Below are 18,355 nucleotides of genomic sequence, written 5' to 3' on the forward strand. Positions count from 1 at the left end.
GCAATTAAAAAGGCAAAATCCTTCAATTCCACTCTTTGTCCAAGTTGAGTTGACACTGCTACAAATCCACTGTGGGCGATGGCAAAACTGCTGGGGTGTTTGTGAAGCTGTCGCTTGCTAAAAATCATTTGTTTTGATTCCATCATCTCTCTTGATTGTTTTGTTTGATGCCCTGCTTTGTGACCTCCTTGTGATGCTGTGGATCACCCTAAGGCAAACATCATGGCATAAAAAACTATCTTATGGAGGAAACACATGCAACCATAATCCTTAGACATCTCAAATGGAAATGACATCGGCTGACCCCATGACCATGCAACTTTAATCCATTTTTTAGATCATGCATGCCATAATTCTGAAATTTAAATAGGAAAAGGCAATGCAACTGGTATGCTACGGTCAGAATGATCGGGTGTGTGTGTATTTGTTTTGGATTCTAATCCGTCCACACACATCATTTTTAAGGAGAGAGAGGTTTGAAGGAAATGGTTACAAACTTACGATATGTTGAGGTCAGGCATCAAGGTACTGATGTTTCCAAGAAAATGGAGATAGAAAGAGATTGTTTCTAAATTTCACTATTTTTTTTGAGTAATGAGAACTTTTGGAAAATCCAAAAGTTAATTAGGTGAATTTTAAGATGTGCAAATTTTCCTTGAACAATAAGGGTAGGCATATTTAACGGATTGGTGTTGAAGATATTAATAAATTGTATGTGCAACTAGTTACCTCATTTAGTTCTAAAAATTGTGTATACATGTAAATGGACTGTATCTGCTATCTCCAACATTTTCATTCAATCTATAAATATTTAATTAAATTATAGTCCTTAATAGAATAGATGTTGACATAGCTAAAGTTCATCTGGCCTCTGTTTACATGAACAATTTTACCATTTTTTCCAATTAAATTTCTGGACCGATTTCATGACTTTTTTCCTGATTTGGATGCCGCAATTCATATTTATCTTAGATATTCTTTTCAAATATTTTTCATATTTCAGAATATGATGTTTTAGGTTTAGCATTTTTCTTAGTATATTTTCTAAAGCATTCTTCCTCCTTACTGTTAACTCTGTGGTTTTCCTTTATTCAGAAAACTTTATCTGTTATCCCATCTATAAACAAAACTAAGGAACTTGTTGACTCGCGTCTAGGATTTCCAAATCCTAGTCAAGAACGAAAATGCTCCACTTGTGGTGGAACTGACATCAATCTCTGTGAGGGTAAGACATAAATTTTGATAACAAAGAAAGAACTTTTTGGTGTGGAACAGGAATTAGTGCTCTCTTGGTTGTGAATGGAGTTTAAGAATTGTTCTGCATGGCTTTGTAATGAAAATTGGCTCCTTTGCAGGACACTTTGGGTGCATCACTTTACCAAGGCTTATATACAATCCAAATCTAATTGTTGACACGGTAGATATATTGAACAAGATATGCCCATCCTGCTCAAATGTGAAGGAAAAAAAGGTCAACTTCATTGCTTTCATTTGCTGAATTATAGCAAGTGATCATTTAACGTATATTGATTTTATACAAATATCTTACCAAGTTGATAATAATGATATTAGAATACATGATGGACAGAATATTTGATTGTAAAATTAGCAGTTTTCATAGTCTTGTGATATATAATATTTTGCATTCACCAGTTCTCATGTTTATGTTCATTCAAGCAGAAAAAGACAAATGTTTCAACCTACTTTTCATTCATGAAAGAAGGTTGTGAGAAAGGAGATAAGAGATCAACTCATTTAGAAAAGGATGGAAATTATAAAGCCAAATATCGGTCAAAAAAATCAAAGTTTGATGTTGGTGTTTCTTCTCAAAATGCTAATATGGATGGGGTAAGTTGTTCGAAGGATTTTAACATTTCTTTTGATTCTATTTTATCATTTTTCCTTGAACTTATAAAAAAATCTTAAGTATGGATCTGCTATAAGATATATAGCATCATATAGATAGCTTCAGCGTTATGTTGGAAGATATGATTTTGTGAGTTTGTGCACTATTTTGTAGAGGATGAGACATCCCTGAACTCTTAATATGATGATCAGACAAGAACGACATCAAACATGAAAAGAATAGCATTGATGAGAATCCAGAAATGAAAGCAGTTTCATGTGAAAGTACAATATATCTATAATTGACAAAAAGGCAAGGAAAATGTAATGTCCCTACTATTTAGGGATCATTAACCTGCAAAACAGATTGTTAGAACATGACCAACATATATGTATATATAAGTAATCTAAATTATAATCTAACTTCAATGCTTAATTAACATAATCATAATTTTTTATCTAATAAAAAGGATACGAATACCATACAAGGTATGTCCTTAGGCGGTCGTGAAGCTCGCCTTCTTGGAACCCCTTGGTTCCAAGATGTCCTTAGGCGGCCGTGAAGCTCGCCCTCTTGGAACCCCTTGGTTCCAAGCCCTCTAGGAAATCAAAGATGAGTTTGAATCCTTTCTTGGGTGTAACCTCTTACACCCAAGCCCTCCAAGGAAGACCCTTGTCTTACCTTGCCTTGGGCGATGCCTTCATCATCCAAGTCCTCAAAGGGGATCGGTCTGACCTTGAGTCCTGCCTCTTATACCCAAGCCAGCCAAGGAAGACTCTTGCCTTACCTTGTCTTGGGTGATGCCTCCATCATCCAAGTCCTCAAGGGGTTATGACCAGATCCTTCTCTTCTTGATTGAGTTTTAGTCAACCAAGCCATACATTTTGCATAATAGTTTCAGTTCATAAACTATCCCTTGTGTTAACATGAATTCTTAATGTATTCTTAATTAACATAGATATATATAATCTTCCATCTTTTACATATGCATTACATTTCTTAACATACCTTTGTATTCCTAATCTTTCTTAATACGCAAACTTATGTATACAACAATTAACAAATTATATCTTTTACCTATGTTTAGTGACTAGTGAATACTACACATTAATTAATATATATACATTCACTAGACTACGATTAATATCAACATATTAATGAACATTACACATTACCAATATGTATGAACATTACACATTAATCAATATTAATGAACATTACATTTATTAATTTATATCCCTACTGTTCATTGATACGTATATTCGTTAACGTATGTTAGTACAAATTCATTAACATACGGTTTATACTTATTCCTTAATATCTGAAACCCATTCATTAATATGTTCATTAAGTATTCATTATCATACACATTACGTATACATTAATTACATTCATTAACCTTAACTTCTTTCATTACCTATCTATTATAATCAATATCTATATTTATAATCATAATGTTACTCCTTGTTCTGATTGAATATATATATATATCAATGTACTTTACCCTTTGTAACATATGCATTAAGTTTTATTAAATACCTTTGTATTACACAATCCATTGCACCTACGAACTGGAGTTCTAAGACATACAAATTGGAGAATATTTATGATGTATTCAATAATGGTGGTATGAGGTATCCATTTCTCAAGCTCTATGTCCCAACACTTGGCAATTGTTGTAATGTCTCCTATTAGGACACTGCCAATTTCTATAACTTAATAACAGTTCTGATCTGATCTGATCAATTCCATTTATTCAAATAAGATTGAGAGTGCAGAGATTTATTACTTTATGAATAGAATTTCAATGAATTAGAATTAATCTCTATCTATATTCTGATTAATTGTTCCCAGTGTTTAGAGTATGCTCAGTCCCATATCATGTTATGTTTATATTAATTTGCTATGATTCTGTGAATCGAATTTAGAGTTATTATTATAATGCTGTGAACATCCAGTGATACTGTAAATGTGATTTAAGTTATCATTATCATGCTGTGAGCATACAGTAATACTGAGAATTTAATTAAAGTTACTATCTTAATACTCTGAACCCTCAGTGTAATGGTTCATACCTGCTGCCTCCCTTTCGGTTAGGGAGTTACCTCTGGTGACCGTGCGAATGCTTTCCCGAGGCAATCGAACTTCCTCTTGTGTGTCTCCTTCCCTCCCGTGGTATTCCTCCCCCCCATATTCTCCAACCGAGCCTTCCCTTTATTCTCCTCCATGTCCTTGGTGGGGAGTCATGTCCGTTAGAGTGGATTTGGGAATGGCGGTGACTCCTTGAAAAGTCACCACTTCCCAATATTCGTTCCCTATCCTCCTCCCGCCTTTCTTTTCCTTTGCCTAATAATTCCTACCGGCTGCCTTGCTACTACTAATCAATGATTAGTTAGATTGGTATATGCTTGCCAAATCTTTACCAATGACTAAATACCTTGAAGAAGGATTCCTATCGGTTCCATCATCTCAGTCATAATTAATATGACCCGATGTTATGTTTGGTTGATAATTATTATATTGAATATTAATAATTATATATATATATATATATATATATATGTTTTCTTTTACACTTTCGGAATTAATAATTTATGTTTATAATATTAATTTATTTTTATATTACAAAATATTATTAGTAATAAATAATAATTAATTATTCTATTTGGGATATATATAACAATCAAGGAGGGGACATGACAGAAAACACAACTTCTTTGATTTTTCACAAATTAATTAATGGACAATATCAGTGTACATGTCAAAAAATTGCAATTATAATTGCTAAAAAATATCACCTTGAATTCATCTTTTCCAACAAATAGAAGAAATCTTCAAACAAATGCACTTGCAAACAAATCTACTATGTCAACGTGTGAATTTAGTGTTCCATTGACCATACAAATTGATGCTGCAATGTCCCCTTTTGGGATTTCCTATATAAGCCCGCTGACAATTCTTATTAATTCTGAAATTGAATGTTTCTTCCTTGATCATGTTTGATGTATGAGTACTTCTGCTCTTCTTCGATTGCCTAATTCCTTTTATGCTTTCATACTATATTGAGGAGACACATCCCTTTGAAAAGAGACACCCATTTTAAGGGTCATATCTCCTTGTTGCTTGCCATACCATTCAAATCAGATCTGCACTTCTGAATATAGATTAAATTTTGCTTCCTCTTATTCTCTTCCTCTTTTCTTCCCCTCTCTAATTGAATTTGTCCTCTCTCTTATATCTTAAAGTGAGGAGTAGTCGCACATCTTTATCATGTCTGTCCTTTGCAATGGTCACAACCTTCATAATTATCACCTTTTGAAAGAGTCACAACCCTTCATTATTTCTGCCCTTTTTAGAGAATCACTTCCTTATTCGTTTCCCATTCCTTATTCCATTTACCTTGCCTCATTCCATTTACCATTCCTATGCTCCTTCTTCTTTTCTTGAAACCATCTTTGCACTAAGCCCAAGAGCAGACACTCACCCTTTTGGCTCTAGTGGTAGGCACATTGGATATTCACTCTGTGAAAATTTGCCAAGATCAAGGGCACAAAGAATAGCACAAATAAGAGAGACAATAGTTTGACAAGAACAAACTGTATTCTCATCAATGTGCAAATATGATCAACTGGATTAACCAATACAAAGAATATGAGCCTGCTTATAAAGGTAAGGCCAAATGGATATGTGAGCACACAATCATGACATGTGGCTCAATGAAAAACAAGGGTAGGTAGGAGAAATAATAAAATATTCCACAAGAGGTGGATCACCCACCGAAAGTGGAATGTAACAAGATAAGACCACAAAAGGTGGAATTTTTCCTATATCATCCCTATGTGCACGCTTCCCTAAGTGCCTCATATCCAAACTACGATGAGATGCATTATCCTAAGTCAACTTAAGTAAAGTGTAATTATAGGAATAAATAATTACACCAACACACTCGGGGTGGTCTACCTAGTTGGGTGCTTGTATCTGCTTTCCCTATTCATTCCTCATTTTTTAAGTCAATAGTCAATGATTGTAGGGTTGGGAGAGGAGATCACAATAGGGGCCTTCTAATCCACCAATTTTCCACCTATTTAAGCCCAAGAGTGGACGCTCACCCTCTTGGCCCTAGTGTTAGGCACATTGGACATCCACTTGGGGTGTGTCATTGAAAAATAAATTGAATGAATGATTCAATAATCGGATGATTACATTGAACGATATACACAGGTATATATAGAGGTTACAAGACGATGTTCTATAATTAGAACATAACGTTAAAGTAAAAGATTAAAGAGCTAAAAGCTAATTAACTAAAAAGCTAAATGACCACTGAACAAGGAACTAAATATAGGTGACTGTACGGTTCCTGCACTCAAAACACCGTCCTGCTGTGGGGTGTAAGGTGTGGTAAGCTAATGCTTAATGCCATGTGATGCACAAAAATTCCCCTCCATTGTCGGACCGAAGAGTGACTATCTGACAGCTAGACTCTTTTTCTACTAAGGCCTTAAACGTTTGAAACATGGTGAACACCTCTGATTTTTGCTTAAGAAAATAAACCCACATGCGTCTGCTGAAATCATCAACAAATAATAGAAAATACCTGCATCCAGTGACTGATGGAGTGTTCATGGGACCACAGATGTCTGCATGAACGAGTTGCAAGACCTTGGATGCTCTCCAAGCGTCTCCATCTGAAAACGGAGTCCTATGCTTCTTTCCAGCTTGACACGCTCCGCAAACTCCATGATTCTGAGTTTGAATCTCAGGTAATCCTACGACTAGATCCTCTTGAACCAACTGAGAGAGATAGTGGACATTGAGATGCCCATATCGCTGATGCCAAAGAGTGCTGATGGAAGTACTCCTAGCTGCCATGGTGAGCTCCTGAGAACCAGTAGAATCAACAAGTCTATAAAGACCATGATCCTCAATACCAACTGCAACTGTAGTGCGAGTCTCCCTGTCAACAATGCTGCACTTGTGCAACTCGAAGACGACATCCAGCTTTGGTGAATGCTGCATAATCTGATTGACTGACAGTAGATTGAGCTTCATACCAAGTACAAAGTATACATTGAGGAATATTAAATCCCTCCCACCAGATGAAATCTGAACGTTGCCCTTGCCGACAACAATATACTCTTCACCTCTACCAAAGATCACTTAATCAGTGAAAGGCATGTACTCTGTAAACCAATTCCGACGATGTGTGAAATGTCGAGAGGCTCCAGAGTCAATGTACCAGGTTGATGATTGAACATCATCAGAGGAGGTTTGGGCCATGAACGCATAAAAGGCAGATTCCTTCTGATCAGGATGCGTGGCAGAATTGGCTTTCTGCTTGGACCCTCCCTGTTTGGATTGCTGGGATGCTATCAATTTCTGGCAATCTTTCACCAAATGGCCATATATATGACTGTAGGAACATTGTAAGCTCTTCTTTTTGGAAGACTGCTGAGGTTGACCTTGATCTTGTCCTTTCTGCTGGAAGGACGAAGCTTTACCCTTGTACTTATGCGAAGCTGAGGTTGTGAAAGCCTGTTCAGTGGATGAACTAGCGCTGCTTCTAAACTGTTGCTTCCATCGATCCTGTTGGAGCAGCTTGTTGCAAAGATCAGGAAACTTCAAATCAACACTAGTAGAGGAGATATTGAGTGTATCAATGAAATGCTCGTAGGATCTGGGAAGGCTTTTCAGCGTGATCACTACCATATCCTCTTCCACCATGGTTCGGCCTACAGCTTCTAACTGATCACGGATGTCCTTGATCTTTGTAAGATGTGCTTGGATAGATGACTTCTCATCCATCATGATAGAAAACAACATATTCTTCAGAAAGAAAGCTCGGCTCTTGTCGGACGTTTCATGAAGATCCTTCAAAAGATCCCAGATCTCTTTTGCTGTTTTCCCTGAAGGCACCTGTGGGAGTTGATCATCTGTGACGGAGAGTTTGATAAGCATGACAGCCTCTCGATTCTTCACATCATCATGTTTGTCTTGATCATCACCTGCTGTTGTAGGACGAGATTCCTTGCCCAAAACAAGTTGATCAAGGCAACGATACTCAAAGATGGTAAGCATACGCTGTTTCCAGGTGTTGTAGTTGCGGCTGTTGAATTTATGACTGTGTTCCAACATGATGTTGGTTAATGATGCCATTATGCAAATCGAGGTTGATCGAGGTCAACTAAGTGAAAGCAAGAGACAAAAGAATCTGATTTAAAAAAAATCAGAATAGAAACAATTGCTAAAAAAACTGAAACCCTATAGGAGAATTCTGGCACGAATTCCAAGGCACAAATTTCGAGGTTTGGAAGAAACCCAAAAATAAAAATTTTCTGCACACTTATAACAGCATAAATGGTGCCAAAAAAACAGCAAAAATCCCAACGTCCACAGAAATAGCAAAAATTGTGAACTGTTTTTACATTCCAAGGCAAATTTGCTGGCACAAAAATCAAGGCACAGAAAACAATCTGAAACCAACCCATAAAATCTCTCGAAAAACCCACCAAGAATCTGAAAACAGAATGCAGATCCGACGGCTCAAAAATTGAGGCACGTAAAACGATGCACCCATAAAAATATGACGACGACCCAGTTGAGCTCTCGAAAAACCCACCAAGAATCTGCAACCAAAATAAAATTTCGACTTGAACAGAAAGGTCAAAACCCTAGTCGAAAATTGCAGAAACCCTAGGAAAATTTTCAACCTGCAAAAAAAACTGCCCAGGGAGAGAAAAAAAAATCTCTTCAATAAAAACTTGGAAAAATTTTAATAACAAAAATTTTCAAAATTTTTAATTTCCATGCTCTGATACCATGAAAAATAAATTGAATGAATGATTCAATAATCGGATGATTACATTGAACGATATACATAGGTATATATAGAGGTTACAAGACGATGTTCTATAATTAGAACATAACGTTAAAGTAAAAGATTAAAGAGTTAAAAGCTAAATTAAGCTTAAAAGCTAATTAACTAAAAAAGAAAAAACTAAATGCTAAATAAAGCTTAAAAGCTAATTAACTAAAAAGCTAAATGACCATTAAACAAGGAACTAAATATAGGTGACTAAAATATAATTAAATATTCTAATAGTCATGTCCCTCATTTATAGTAGAAATAATTAATATAATTTTGGCCATATAAAATAATATGTTAAAATCATATTAAAATCATATTATATTACATTGATATTAAAATGATATTATATTATCATTTTTCATTTTATATTGAATGATGTTATTATGTTAACAATATACATTATATTAGCAATGATGCATTAACAAAATATATATATATATATATATATATATATATATTATATTATAATGATGCTTTTGTATTAAAACATATATTATATTTGTTGACCAATTAACTCCTATATTCACCAAGGGCCGATAACCATTCATTAAAAGGTGGCTTGAATAGTTTCCAAAATCATGGCATTATATGAAGCAGTGTTTTTTGAAAGGAGCCGTTAAAGATAAAGGACAGCGACCCTTCCAAAAGGAGGCACTGCCCATTAAGGGACCATTGTGGCTTTTCACGATGATATGGGGGAAGGATAAATACCCCCCCTCCGTGCCATTATGGGGAGAGGATAGATCATCCAGATTGCCAGCAAGGATAGGAAGGGATCATTAAGGCTGCCAGCAGGGATAAGAAATAGGAGCCAGCAGTGACTGGTATGTATAAGAATAACTTCTGAGTTAATATTAAATATAACAATCAGTAATTTATATATATTAAAATGGTATTTGTATATTATTAAACTTTTGTGTATGATCATAATTAAATTGGTGACAGCAATATAATATAACATTGAAAGGGCAAATAACATACAATTATTCAAACATTATTAATCTGTTAATGAATCCAGAAATGAATAAGGAAATCAAATGCAGTCTGCACAAATAGTTATAATGCTGTGAATTCATGTAATGCTAATAATATAAGGATCAATGCAATGATTGTAATGGAATAATGACAAATAATGATTAATGCTGATATAAAGCAGTACTAACAGAAAGCATTGATAACAATCTAATACAAGGCACTAATGTAATATAATGTAAGGGAATGGTAATAACTATGTCAAGTATAATTTATTATCGTAATGAGTTGAATTGAATAACAAATATAACTTCATTAGAATATCACAAACTGTTCATTGTATATGAGGGACCTTCTATTAAGTACACCACTCCATAGTCGATGCCTAAACCCTGCCACATGGAGCCAAGAGGGGTGTAGCATTTGCTCTTGGGCTTAAGAGAGGAGATGGTTGTGATGAGGGGGAACAGCTATAGGACATCTCACTAGGTATACCACTCCATGATGGATGCTTAACACCTGCCACATGGAGCCAAGAGGGATGTAGCATCTGCTCTTGGGCCTAGGGTGCAGGGTCTCTTGGACACCCTATCCAACCAGCCTACCCTAGTGCACTAAGAAATTGGATAATAAAGAATGGCAACTAACCTACAATCTAATTTTATCTAAAAAATATGATACTAATGGTAATTAATACATTAAAAGTTTATATCACTCTATCTAATTCATTAGCATATGTTTCAGTTTATAAGTATTACTTCATATATGTTCTCTAATTTTGTGTTCCAGGAAAACAGTATACAAAGGTACTCCATAAACTTAATTACCTATTTTAGATTTGGGCAAATTTAGGCTAATTAAAAGTATAACTGACTGTGAGACACTCTATGACTCTGTTTCTCTTTTGTCTGACATCCCTTTTCATTAAACCCCATTCATGCAGCTTTCCTACATTGATACAACTTGCCAATATTTCTGACCATTCCATCATTATTTTTCTTTTATGCTCTCTGTCAGCCTGTAGTCACTCATCACATTCTCTCTATACATGTTCATTCTTTTCCCTTCATTCCCATTTTCCCTCAGCACACGTCTGTCCCTTTCCATTATTCATTATCATTATTTCTTTTTTGTTCTGTGTTATAACCCCACATAAGTAACGTGCAATAAGCAAACAAATAATGAACCCACTTTAAAATTCATAGAAAACTAAAGTCCAGGAATGAAAAGAATATGAAGGTAAGAGAACAAGAGAATAGTCCCCTTAACCTCTATTTTCAGTGATTTAACTACAGAATCAACCATACTAAAGAAATAAGAAACCCAATAGGTTTTACCTATGAAATGAAATAAAATGTATATTAACGTCCACAAATTACCAAGATAATGTGTAGCAAAAGAAGCAGCAGAAGAAGGAACAAGAAAATGACAAAACAAAAGAATAAAAGATGTTTAGCAAAAGAAGTCTACTTTTCCATATTTACAACAAAATAACATTATTTGGGCTATGCATGTTATTCTTATCAAGAAATTGAATTTACAAATAAGTAATCATAAATTCTAGTTAACAACAATAACTATCAGTATCCATGCATCTCTTTTTTTTGGAGCTTTCTAGACTTCTGGTATATGTTTGATAACAGTTATTTATTCTTGTGCATCTGGGGTGCCTTAAGTGCGTTCTAATGAATGTTTGACAAAAATTGTTGCTATGATATGGTAACTATACTCCAATGTTACCGACTCAACCATGGAAGAATTCACTACTGAGGATAAGCAGGCTGGCACAAAACTTTGGAATATATCACATGAAATTGCAATTTGATTATTTTGCACAAGTATCTAAAATAGGTCAATGGCCTGATAGACTACTACCTGCGAAGAAAGCAGTGAAAGGGTAGTTTAACACCATCCACAACAACAATGAAACGAATGAATGAAATAAATTTTATTGATAAGATCAAAAAGTAGGTTTGCCAAGTGAAGTTTAAATTTGAATTTTTAGACTCAAATAACATGTTTAGGAATATATATTACTGCCTATCGAGAAATTGAATTTACTAATCAAATTAACTATAATCTCTGGTCGAAAATTCTTATGTTGGCCAGCTACTAGCATGCAGACTTTGCTTTAAGTGGCTTCTTTTTAACTTTATAGCATATTTCTAATAATAGTTATTTACATCTTTTTGACCTTGGGGTGCTTTAAACATGTTCTACATTCTCATTTGAGAATATTTATCGTGCCATTGCAAGTATTTGGAAATGATTTTAGTGGAAGGAATTTGATTATGTTCCTACCATTGAATTCTTTCTTGTATTTGTTACTCTTTGTTATATTTTAAAAATCTCTCTGTGAAACATTCCCATTCTAAATTTACTGATTCTTCTCATAATATTTGACGGTTATTCTAGATATCAAGTGATAAAGTTTATATGGTCTCTTCTGATGATGAAGACCACCCAAAGATTTCCGAACGTGGAAAGGTTCAAAATTGCAATGGAGGCAATAGACCCAAAAGAAACCTGCCTCCCAGAAAATCCAAAAATCCAAAAATGGACTACTCCGAAGCATCTCTGTCGAAACTTTCACTATGGAAACAGGAATTGATACAAGAGGACACCAATAAATTACCTGTCCATGCGATGAGGTCAACTGGAAAGGTACTTTTAATGCTCAAACCCAGGTTTTTCAATTTCCTTTTTTTTGATTGCTTTCTGGAACCTATCTTTTTTTCCTTTAAAATTTCTACTGTAATCACTTGCACCCTTGAGCCCTATTGAGCAGTGTTGGTCATTTGTAGACATCAAAATAATTTCATTTCATTTCTCACTAGATGGTATTTAGGAATCAGCTTATGCCAGGCTGTACTGCCCTTAGTTTGTATTTGTTTGCTGTGCTTTGTGGTTCCATGGATTGTTTTCAGTTAGTTGAGGGGATGGATACATATTATTTCTTTCTTTAAAGTCCCATCATCTAGGATGATTGAGCAAGCATGCTTTACTCGCCCTATACTCTTTTGTTTAGTACTGTTCCAAAGCACAAGTGGTTTTTTATTCTGTTGATGTGTTGATTCTGTTCACACTAAGGAAAACACCCACTTCTGCTTGGCAGTGCACATGAATTGGCTCTGCTGTGCAAATTGATGCCCTTTTGCGATATTATTGTTTATGTAATGCTAGATATATGTGGTAATGTGTTATTCTTGTAGGTACTATATTCTGATATATTCCTATCATCCAAATGTGTGGCATTGGTTGCTTAAGAGTTTTCTTTGTGTAGCTCTGGTAAGATGACAACATTTAGAATTTTGCTCTAAATTACAGGCATTTCTCTTTAAATATTGGTGATAACCTAGTCAAATATGCTGAGATATCCAGCTTTTGAAATGACTTTGTTCTCATCCTCTAACACATTATTACTTAATGGAGTTAAATTTAATGAATTGAAGTAAAAGTTCATATGAAATACTCTTTATCTTCTTTGAAATCCTTAGCTGGCAACCACATCATGCAAGAAACTAATATCAACCGTTGAACATGCTGTGGAAATCAAAAGCAGTGAAACTACATGTAAAAGGAAAATGCTAATGATCTGTGAATAACTTACAGATTGAATTGCCACCTCTTGGCCTGTTTGAAAAGGATTCAAGTGTCTTTGTGGAATGAGCTGAATTTCCAAAAGTGATTTTATGTGCTTCTTTGCTTCTCAAGATTAAATTTTATGAAGTTGAATTAAATTTATCTGAGGTTTTAACAAACATCATCCTTGATGCTTATTCAACTTATTCTGGCCTAGAGTTCTTTCTCCTGTAAACACTCAGATGATCATGGGTGCTATAGAATATTGAAATAGAAATGTCAAGGCCATTGTTAGGCTGACAGTTAATTTTAGTTGTGATATGGTTTACTTTTGTTTTTTTGTTTATTTATATACTGTCAACACTATTAACTTTGTAGTACTGATTAGTTATTACCTGACACTGTTCAATAGGTGTATCTGTTCACCCAACTGAAAATATAAAACCAGAAAAGTACCTTATTAAAATCCATTATTGTTCTTTTCCTTTCTTCAGTAATTGTTGCATCACTCCTTGATACATTGCCTGGTCTGAGAATGTTTGCATTCACAATGACATCAATAACACATAATGTTTGGTTGGCATGGAGATTATGGTATGACACAGACAAATAAAGGAAGTAGCTGAACATTAAGTTTTTTATAATTCAAAAGATATGTACATGTGAGTATACCCAACTAGGACTTGTGTGAGAAGAATGTAAGACAAAATAAAGTAGTACAAAACTAGAGATAGAAGATCACATGATTCTTTGTCTTCATAAATTTTGTGAAGTTGGGTTATTTGGTTGGTTGCTGCACTGATTACTAACTCCATTTCACTTAAGTTTACCAGATCTTAAACACTTCCTATTCTAGTTTTCTTTTGCTAATAATTATATGCCATCTGTTTATGGCGTTCCCATGTAGATAGTACAAAAATGAATTGTGTAAGATCTGATCATGATGTTTATCAGTCTTCATAACCAATTTGAGAGAGAATTAGAAAGGTAATAGCTGCTTTGTCTAAGCATTTGGGCGTGTCATCTTCAATCATAAAGAGACCAACTACAATGGGGAAGAAGTTACGCTGTAAAATTGGCCCATCATCCTTTTCTCTCTTCTGCTTCTCTCTCAGCAATCCTTTGGGTCAAGCTCTGGAAATTTAAAGCATGGTCTAAACTAATACTCTCTCCAGCTTCTTGTGCATGATAAAATCTTAACAGCAGATACTTCGGCAAACAAACGATGCCTTGATTCTCTTTGCTGGTTCAATTGTTTAGATTAATGTGAAGTATATACTATATCATCTTTTATACGAGAATGGTTTTGCATACTCATGGAATTAGACACCTACTCTTTTTAATTTGGTATAGAAACAACTCGATGAGAAGCTTATTCTGATCTTTTCATGTTCTGCTTCCTCCAAAGTCCGCAAATATGATCTTTGATTGCCCTGAAAAGAGTTATACAAGTTGGATGTATTTATTTGTCTTAAATGTGTATGAGAAAAGTATGAGTGATTGATTGAAAATTAGACAAATATTCAGATTTTGTGCTGGCAAATTTGATATCTTTATATTGGCTTAGGAACAAAAATACAGTTGTCTTGTTTTCTTTCTGATTATTATCTGTTTGTTTCTGTATATTCTTCATCCCTTTTATTGTGAAGACATCGAACAAAGTGCATAATGGAAGGCTATCTTTAGAGGAAGAAAAGTATTCAGATGGACACTTTTCTACTGTTGTGAGAAAATGGCCAGTAAATATATCTACATCAAAGCAGAAAACTAATGACTGGGGTAGCATAAACAAATCAGAGACTGATGGTGGGAGAAAGTGCAAATATTGCCAAGTCAGTTATTGATTTTGCAAAATGCCCTTCTATATGCATTTGCTATACTTAATAATTCTTTTTATTGTTTATTTTCTTACTCATTTTCTGTGCTGCAGACAGATGTGGAAAATACAGCTATATTGTATCCACCAATAAAGTTCCGAATTGCTTCTAAACACATCTATGGAAAAACTTTACCAAGTGTTATCATGGAAGTGGATTTCAGTTCTAGAAGCAAGATAGACAAAGATTGGAGAAACCAAATTGCCTCTGATTATTGGGGATTCATTCCACAGTGGCAACATAATTATAATGGTGAAATTCAAATGCCTCTGCTTCCATTTCAGGTCATGGCACTTTCTTCATCTTTTATTAAAACCATTATACAAATAGGTTGTAGAGTCGATCTATATTTTAAGAAAATATTATTTTTTAGTTTATAGAAGTTATATTTCTTTAATGTAGTTGTCTTCAACAAGTTTTCCATGGATTCCTTCATTTTTTTCCTAAAAAGAGAGAAATTCTTTCTTGATGGTAGTAAATTAACAAAAATATCTTACTTAAACTAGAACCTTAGTTCAAATTCTTTTCTCTGGCATCCATTTGTTAGGAATATAATAGCTAATATGGAAGTGCTCATTGTTATTTATCCAATGAAATCTCACTTTAATGGACTAATCTGGTGGCACATGATAAGTGAGGCAAACCCAAACATACAGAACCCTAGATACCTGCATCTGCCCCAGTATTCTATACTCCACGGTAGAGTAACTGAATTCTGTGCTTTGTATGAGAATATGAGGCTGAGGGTGCCCTGATTGTTAATTGCTGGGGGTTGGATATCATCTCAAAGTCTATCACCATCTCTGACTGTAACATGTGCTTAACACCTCTTGTGGTTGAGAGGATGAAATCTTAAGCAACAATTTCTTGAAGGGAAATGGTCAAATGTGTTTGTTCTTGCTAACTGGAAATGATTGGGAAAAGTGTTCAGTGTATAGGTTTGAAAATGTGGAATTTACGCAATTGAATTGCTAACTTAAACCCCATCTGAATTGAGCATCTAAGTCCAATTTCACTGTTGGTAGAGTTTACAAGACTGCATGCAAAATATTTTTGAACTTCTGATCTTAGGTAAGGCACTACGCACCTTATGAATGGACAATTAAGTCTTATGGTTAGCTTGCATTTACATATATTGAATGTCATAAAAGAACTCGAGGCATGGTAGGATTTCCTTCCATTTGATCTCTGGTATGGTAACGGTTCTATTGTGGGTTCACAAGATAGTATATTAGACTCACTTAGTGAATGAACTTGAATGTAGTGTCAATTAATGTAATTTTACCCTACCATGCAAGATTAAAAAATGAACGTAAGAGTTCATGCTTAAATTCATTGTACAAGAGTATAACGATTGATGAGTTACACAATGCAGGTCAGGGAGGACTGTAAATCAGTGCAATTCGCTAACTGCATACCCTTTTTTTAAAGAGTCAAAAATTGTTGGTTAAACCCTGACAGTTGGGTTAATTATTTATTACTATTTACTAACTACTATAGCCAACAATTATATAACAAAATAGTCAGGAGCAGAAGCATTAATAAAATTATACAGATTAAGTCATCGCCCCAAAGAAAGTTTGAGTCCCATCTAGCAAGCCTATGAACAATTTAGAGAATTTCATGCAAGAGCTGGGAAAGAAGACATTCCTAGAGGTGCATTTACACGTGGTGATCTTCAAGAGTTTGCCCCAGCAAGTCGTGACTATTTTACTGCAGCTTGGAGTTTTTAAACCTTTGTTGTCCTTTGCTTCAGGTGATGAGCTTCATTGACTTTTGCATTCTCTAGAGATCTTTACTAAATGAATAGCCTCCTGAAGCTTTCCCTTAGCTTGCTTTTTCTCTGCTACAATTTCAGCCACACTAGACTTTAACCGAGCCACTTCTTGTTTAGATTCAACTGACTTATCAACTTTTGCCTCAATAAGTTGGGTTTGTTGAGCCTGTTGTTCCTAAAACCATATCCTTTGTTCATCCATCTCCGTCCACAAAGTTTTATTAGCCAAGGTACTTAATTGAGATACCTTACATTGGTCACACATGGTGCTACTCCATTGGTACTTGAGATGATGCTCAGTGGAGTACAAGCTTCCAAAGTTCTGTCAACTGAATGCAGAATTAGAGTAATAATTCTAAGAGAGAATTGCTATTCTAACCATAGTTCAAAAGAAATTGTCAAGTACTTGGGAAACTTGAGTACTCGTGAGTTAATTTTGCAACCAAAGAAATTGTCCATTTACTTGGGAAACTCATGAAGACTTGCTAATTAATTTTTCAACCGAGTTCTCGGTGGGTTTTGGTGAGTTTGGTGTAGTAGATGAATTTAATTTTTTTTAATTTGTTGAGTTTTTGCTGAGTTGAGTCTAAGTCAAAACAGGTTTGCAGAGTCACAAGTTTTCAAACTATGATTCTAATATCTCAAGTTTATTATTATTCGGCCATCCATAGTTCACGAATATTTTAACAAACTCAAAGTGGTAGTCCTCTTCAAACAAATTTTAATGCAAATGAAATCCTCTAAAATTAGTGGAGAATGTGAAAAGTCCACATTCCGAACTATTTTAGTAACACTAAGCATAGCTTGAGCAATCAAACCCATGCTCTATATAAATTGTTGCAATGCACCTAATGGGTTTGTAGAGGTTGGTGAAGAAATTGCATTGATATAAAATCTGAAATTTCTTAGTTGGTGAGAAGGGTTACTTGGCCCAAAAAGTGTTGGCTCAGTGGAAGTGGTAAACACTTCTTGAGCATTGTGCCACTATCTTTTGGTCATATAAGTAAATGACACCCTCCAACTAGAGTTGTCTTGATGAATTTGCTAAGGTTTGAAGCATGGGTATAGAGTGGGGGACTCATAGAAGGAATATCCAATGTGTTGATAGTGGCACCCAACTGATAAATCCACTTTTCTTTGTGGTAAGCCTCATCTATTGGTAGAAGGATCAGTTCATAGAAGAAAGCAAGGAGTAAGCACTTGGTTGTTGAATATCTTCTCTAGTTCTTCCTCTTGCTTACTTTCTTCTTCATGGGCTATATCCTCTTCTTTTGGCATTGTCTTATACCACCTTTTTTACATGTTTTAGTTGTACTATGGCTGTCTCTCAGAGTTCCTTGTTGTCCTTGAGATCTGTGAATTGTATTTCTAGTGATGTTGATATGAAAACAGAGGGCCAATTTAGGTTGTAGAAGGTATTTTCTTGTACATCG

At 34.8% G+C, this 18,355-nt stretch overlaps 1 protein-coding gene across 6 annotated transcripts in view; it reads left to right on the forward strand.

Moving 5' to 3' along the window:
• LOC131048700 (DNA-directed RNA polymerase IV subunit 1) overlaps positions 1 to 18,355 on the forward strand; it is a 199,233-nt gene that overhangs the window by 26,341 nt on the left and 154,537 nt on the right. For all 6 annotated transcript variants that reach the window (XR_009106488.2, XR_009106487.2, XM_057982763.2 and 3 more), the window contains exons 3-8: positions 1,096 to 1,225; positions 1,356 to 1,471; positions 1,681 to 1,848; positions 12,102 to 12,350; positions 14,918 to 15,100; positions 15,199 to 15,429. Coding sequence is in view for 4 of the 6 variants with exons in the window: in XM_057982763.2 (XP_057838746.2) it covers positions 1,096 to 1,225; positions 1,356 to 1,471; positions 1,681 to 1,848; positions 12,102 to 12,350; positions 14,918 to 15,100; positions 15,199 to 15,429 (1,077 nt within the window). In the remaining 2 variants the exon portion in view is untranslated. The remainder of the gene's footprint in view (positions 1 to 1,095; positions 1,226 to 1,355; positions 1,472 to 1,680; positions 1,849 to 12,101; positions 12,351 to 14,917; positions 15,101 to 15,198; positions 15,430 to 18,355) is intronic.

This window comes from Cryptomeria japonica, chromosome 11, assembly GCF_030272615.1.
Source record: "Cryptomeria japonica chromosome 11, Sugi_1.0, whole genome shotgun sequence".
In the NCBI taxonomy this organism is placed as follows: domain Eukaryota; kingdom Viridiplantae; phylum Streptophyta; class Pinopsida; order Cupressales; family Cupressaceae; genus Cryptomeria; species Cryptomeria japonica.